This window comes from Schistocerca serialis, chromosome 1 (genome assembly GCF_023864345.2).
Source record: "Schistocerca serialis cubense isolate TAMUIC-IGC-003099 chromosome 1, iqSchSeri2.2, whole genome shotgun sequence".
Lineage (NCBI taxonomy): Eukaryota > Metazoa > Arthropoda > Insecta > Orthoptera > Acrididae > Schistocerca > Schistocerca serialis.
In genome coordinates, this window is record NC_064638.1 from 202,497,394 (window position 1) to 202,503,798 (window position 6,405).

Consider the following 6,405-nt stretch of genomic DNA (forward strand, 5'->3'; position numbering starts at 1 on the left):
AGTTAAGTGTCAAGTGACCGGGATGTGCAAACCGGCAGGTGCAGCAACATCTGGGTCCCAGACGATGTTATAGGTTCCAGAAGTGTCAAAGCATTAATCTTTGGTGCCCCAATGTTACTGCAGCACAGAGCAGCAAACTGAAACTTGTCAATCCCAGTCAGTACAGCTTCCAGCAGTTTATGGACAGTGACCGACACCTCCCACATCCTTACACAACAGGTGCAGTTCCTAACACTAACCCAATGAGTCGCTGGGTGCAATCTAAGTTCTGCTGCTATGCTACCTTTTTTTTTTTAATCCAAAATGAACTCGCACTGAGGATGCACTGAATTTTACACAAAAATTTAGAATAAGCTGTAAGCTGCATCTGCATTACACTCTGTGGTGGGTTTTTTCGTGTTCCATTTTCATGTAGAGTGCAGGGAGAATGATTGTTTAATTGCCTCTGTGCATGCTGTAATTAATCTAATCTTTTGGTGTGAGAATTAAACTGGGGTATTTTCTCCAGGGTTTTCATTTGTGAAGGAACATTTGAAAACAGAGTTAAACATTTGTGCTTTTGCTCTACTGTCCCCAATTTCAGTTTTCCTCTCATCCTTGAGTGAAAGGACACTTTTGGCGCCACTAACAGCCTTTCTTTGGGTTTTGTGAAAGATCATTTGACAATATTCTGCTATGGTAGTCACTGAAGGCTTTATGTACTGCACATTTGACAGTCAAACATGTTTCATTTAGCATTTCTCTATCTATAGTCCTATACTTTGTTTTACACCTATGTATCTATTTCTTTACAGTGATTGTATACCATGCAGGGACCCTCCCATTACAGTCTGTTCTACTGGGAACATATCTATCGAGTGCATGGTCAACTATTCTTTCAGACTTGATCCGTAGTTCCTCTACATGCTCCTGTCCTGTGCTAAAAGTTTCAAGCTCCTCACTGAGATATGGCACTATGAGTTTTTTTCCTTTTTCTTTTTTTTTTTTGCCATTAGATCTATCTCATATATTTCCGTCATGTGTGGGGTTCCAAACTTTCTATTCTAAGTGGTTTTCAGAGAAGGCACTTACAATGCGACCATCAGAAGTGTAAATAATGGATTTTGATTGGTCTTGGATATGTTGTAGAGGGACATACCCTGAGCATGAGGCTACCGTATTTACTCGAATCTAAGCCGCACTTTTTTTTCCGGTTTTTGTAATCCAAAAAAACCTCCTGCGGCTTAGAATAAAGTGCAGAGCATGCGGAAGTTCTGAAAAATGTTGGTAGGTGCCGCCACAACTAACTTCTGCCGTCGAATATATGTAGCGCTCGTGTTTGCTGCTATCTCATTTAAATCCTGTCTGCCTAATAAACTACGAAACTAGAGTGAGACGACAGCAAACGCGGAAGAATATCCGTATCGTGTCATGTTTATATTCGTATTATTCTTATGCCTAATAGTGATACAGTCAGAAATGAAGCACGGCAGCTGACTAGATTTTAAAATCTAAGATGACTCTAATTTCTGTCCAGAATTTGATGTACTAAAGAAGCGGCCGCAAAGATTTTCAAACGGAGAAAAATTTTCGCCTAACTCTCGTTCAGAACATGTTGTATCATACGCAGTCTATTATTTGGTTCTTATTGATCATTATCAAAGAAAGCAGCAGTGTAAGTAACAAAAAATAGCAGTCTCTTGACATTGTTTCGCTAATGAGACGATTCCTCTCTCTCTCTTTTTTTAAATTGTACGCGGCGGTAGCGCGCACAAAAGCAAGCCATGCCGCGAGCGGCGACGGGCCATAAACATGCACTATCAGAATGCGACAAACAATGCATGACACAGTACAGTAATGCATTTTCAGCTTAGTATGACGTAAACACATATAACAAAGAAAACGGCACTTATCAGATCAAAGCAAAATAAGCAATCGATTCAAACCACACGAAGCACGTGAAAAATGAAGGGTACCCGTATAAATATGGACGGTGCGCCTGACGCATAGCAATGGCTACGTGGTAAAGCTTACCTGCTTAGCTCACGACTCGGACCAAACTACTGTAGCTGTATCGTCATTCATTCGACCTAAATTGTGTCTCATACTACAATGGACCAACTTTGTTTCGATTTGGAGGTGCAGCCTAAAACTTTTCTCTCCCCTTGAATTTCGAGACTCAAATTTCAGGTGCGGCTTAGATTCGGGTATTTTTTTTTCTTTAATTTCGAGTCTCATTTTTCAGGTGCGGCTTAGATTCGAGTAAATACGGTATCTGCTTTTTTAGCCACGGCCCTTGGTTTTTGAGAAAATTGATTTTGAAGTTCACTGCATGCTACAATATGCATGATGTTAGCCATGTTCCAACCAAGTGAGTGTGGTGCAGCAGTTATGGTCTGCAGCTACCACACTGGAGGTACCGTTTTGGGTCCTTTCCGTATTTTTGCTTTTTTTAAAATCAGAATAGTCCAACATTTTTCCATTTTATTTTACAGAATATCAACAAACAGTATACATTGTGTGAAATTATTAAGAAATATTCAGTTTTGCTGTAGTAATTTAATTTTCATGTCATTATTACAAAATCATACTTGCTATCACCTGCATCACTTGCTATGCCACAACAGAAATCCGAATGACATTTGCTGTAAAAGCAACTGAAACTCAACGTTTCACAGCACCAAGCACATTTCATAAAAGCTATTGTCTTGCAGCCTCACCGAGTTTTGAAGAGTGATACCGGAAAATGTTGTTTATTTACATTCAACAAGGTTTCTCTTTCATCTGCTAACTTTGATGCAAACCATGTATATTTGATCATATTCAAAAAAGCAGGTGCCCTGAGTTGATGCAAAATTGAGTGTAGTGTTATGGAATCGTCCCTGGATGTGATTGCTCTTTTGGTCTTCAAGAAATTGGGAGCATTCTTAATTTCCTTCATGGAAATTTTACCTTGATGGTAAAAATTTATGTCAGAAGGCTGGCAAAGTGGAATACACTTTGGTGAAATAACTTTTACGTTGCAGGTGCACATTTTCCTCTCATCCATGAAGATGTGATCATATACAGTCAGATCAGTCTGCCCTCCCCATGTATCAATAATATATAGAAATTTTCCCTGTCCCATGTATGGAAGAATCACAGATTTTAAAAAGTCTTCATACACCAGTTTTGTGAACTTCCTTGATTTTGTGCAGGACACAACAAAGTTTTTAAATTTGAGGGTTGATTCATGCACTCTTTTTCTGAACATTAGGGCCAAATTTTCCTGACTGTTGCTGCATACAAAAAAAAACCATATGGGACCACCCTTTCTGATGCAGTTAGAGTGTACTGTGCTGTGTACAAATGACTTATCTTGTTTAAATCTTTTCTCTGCACGAGAACAGTTCTCGCCCCTTTCTCCAAGAGGGGTCTATCATACGTTGACTGATATTGACAGTCTGTTTGATCAGTGTTGATTATGAAATTGAAGTTAAAATTACCAATAAGTATATTCATTTGTGACAATACCAGAGAAGGAAAGTTGCACATCACCATATAGCGGAGATGCTGAGTCGCGATAGGCACAATAAAAAGATTCACACAACTAAAGCTTTCGGCCATTAAGGCCTTTGTCAGCAACAGACACACACACATGCATGCACACACACACACACACAAATGCAGCTTGCACACACAACTGCAGTCTCAGGCAACTTAAACCACACTGCGAGCAGCAGTGATGGGAGTGGCGACTGGGTGAGGGTAAGGAGGAGGCTGGGGCGGGATAGTATGGTGGGGGAGGCAGACGGTCAAATGTTGCAGTTTAGATGGAGGGCAGGATAGAAGCTGCAGAGGGGGGAGACGGTAAGTAGTGGAAAGGAGAAAAATAAAAGAAATTAAAAGACTGGGTGTGGCAGTGAAATGATGGCTGTGTAGTGCTGGAATGGGAACAGGGAGGGGTCTGGATGGGTGAGGACAGGCTGTGAAGCAGTCATTAAGATGAGGGATGTCATGTTTGGCAGCGTGTTCAGCAACAGGGTGGTCCACTTGTTTCTTGGCCACAGTTTGTCGGTGGCTGTTAATGCGGACAGACAGCTTGTTGGTTGTCATGCCTACACAGAATGCAGCACAGTGGTTGCAGCTTAGCTTGTAAATCACATGACTGGTTTCACAGGTAGCCCTGCCTTTTATGGGATAGGTGATGTTAGTGACCGGACTGGAGCAGGTGGTGGTAGTAGGACTTATGGGACAGGTATTGCATCTAGGTCTATTACAGGGGTATGAGCCATGAGGTAAGGGATTGGGAGCAGGTGTTGTGTAAGAATGGACGAGTGTATTGTGTAGGTTCGGTGGACGGCGGAATACCACGGTAGGATGGGTGGGAAGGATAGTGGACACGACATTTCTCATTTCAGGGCATGATGAGAGGTAATCGAAACCTTGGCAGAGAATGTAATTCAGTTGCTCTAGTCCCGGATGGTACTGAGTTACGAGAGGAATGCTCCTCTGTGGCTGGACTGTGGGACTTTGGGAGGTGGTGGGAGACTGGAAAGATAAGGCATGGGAGATTTGTTTTTGTACAAGGATGGGGGGATAATTACGGTCAGTGAAGGCATCAGTGAGACCCTCGGTATATTTTGAGAGAGACTGCTCGTCACTGCAGATGCGACGACCACGGGTGCCTAGGCTGTACGGAAGGGACTTCTTGGTATGGAATGGGTGGGAGCTGTCGAAGTGGGGGTATTGCTGGTGGTTAGTAGGTTTGATATGGACGGAGGTACTGATGTAGCCATCTCTGAGGTGAAGGTCAACATTTAGGAAGGTGGCTTGTTGGGTTGAGTAGCACCAGGTGAAGCAAATGGGGGAGAAGTTGTTGAGGTGCTGGAGGAATGTGAATATGGTGTCTTCACCTTCAATCCAGATAGCAAAGATGTCATCAGTGAATTTGAACCAGGTGAGGGGTTTGGGATTCTGGGTTTTTAGGAAGGATTCCTCTAGATGGCCCATGAATAGGTTAGCACAGGATGGTGTCATATGGGTGCCCATAGCCGTACTGCGGATTTGTTTGTAGGTAATGCCTTCAAAGGAGAAGTAATTGTGGGTGAGGATATAGTTGGTCATGGAGACCAGGAAGGAGGTTGTTGATTTGGAATCCATAGGGCATCTGGAAAGGTAGTTTAGACAGCATTAAGGCCATGGGCATTAGGAATGTTGGTGTACAGGGAGGTGACATCAATAGTGACGAGCAGGGAACCGTGTGTTAAAGGGACAGGAACTGTGGAGAGTCGGTCGAGGAAATGGTTGGTATCTTTTACATAGGAGGATACGTTCTGGGTAATAGGTTGAAGGTGTTGGTCTATGAGAGCAGAGATTCTCTCAGTGGGGTCACAGTAACCTGCCACAATGAGGTGTCCTTGGTGGTTGGGTTTATGACTTTAGGAAACATGTAGAAGGTGGGAGTGTGGGGAGTAGTAGAGGTAAGTAGAGAGATGGACTCTGGGGAGAGGTTCTGGGATGGGCCTAAGGATTTGAGTAGTGACTGCTGTATTACTGAAATGGGATCACTGTGGCATGGTTTGTAGGTGGAAGTATCTGACAGCTGACAGAATACTTCTGCTGTGTAATCCTTGCAGTTCAAAACAACGGTGGTGGAGCCTTTGTCAGCAGGTATTATAAGGTCAGGATCAGTTTTTAGATGGTGGACTGTGGTTCATTTGTGTGCGGAATTCTTCTGCAGCTATTAATACTTCTTCCATAGTTGCACCTTCTTTGGAACTGATGAACTTTGTAATCTTCCATTGCCGGATTTTATGCTTTTGTTTAAATTGTTCAACCCAAGCTGAGCTGGCCAGGAAATTAAAGGTATCCAATAAAAGTGGAACAGCAGCATTCATCGCACATTGCTGTAAAGTTCTGGTTGTCACCTGCTCACAGAAGAAATTATATTCTTTTCACAAGCCAGTCTCTTTCTTACAATGTATTTAACAGATATTTTGATATGATTTACCTGTTCCAAATCCTGTCTTGCTTCGATGAACCATTCATGTGTCTCACGATCTATGCTGTTCCATTGATCATGAGTTCCACTTCGTTTCACAGCCTCTTTCCATCAATATAGCATTGATTTATGTTTTAATCAAGAGATGCCGTAGGACTGCAAACAAATGCAAATTAGCGGTTTAGGAGCTAGATCACCGCCATTTGTTTGACCATGGCGATACATGTTCATAATACACAGAGGACTGTCTATGTGAACTCTGTGTATTATGAAATTATATCGCCATAGCCAAATAAAAAGTGGTGACCAGGGTGATACGCTGTTACAATACACAGAGTTTGCTCGGGACGTCCATGTGGACAGTGCGTGCACTTTCTGTTTAACTGAGCCTACACAATTTAAACTTCTTAATAATTTCACACAATTTACACTGTATGTTGATA

The 6,405-nt window shown here is 42.3% G+C and overlaps 1 protein-coding gene across 1 annotated transcript; it reads right to left on the bottom strand.

Annotated features, from left to right (window-relative positions):
- Window positions 1-2,541: 2,541 nt before the first annotated feature.
- On the bottom strand, window positions 2,542-6,120 carry LOC126465520 (uncharacterized). Its single transcript, XM_050096312.1, has 2 exons — window positions 5,972-6,120; window positions 2,542-5,888 (listed from the first exon to the last, which is right to left on the bottom strand). Exon 2 carries the CDS (start codon window positions 5,119-5,121, stop codon window positions 3,679-3,681), a length of 1,443 nt encoding a protein of 480 aa, XP_049952269.1. The 5' UTR covers window positions 5,122-5,888; window positions 5,972-6,120; the 3' UTR covers window positions 2,542-3,678.
- Between the last annotated feature and the right edge of the window lie 285 nt (window positions 6,121-6,405).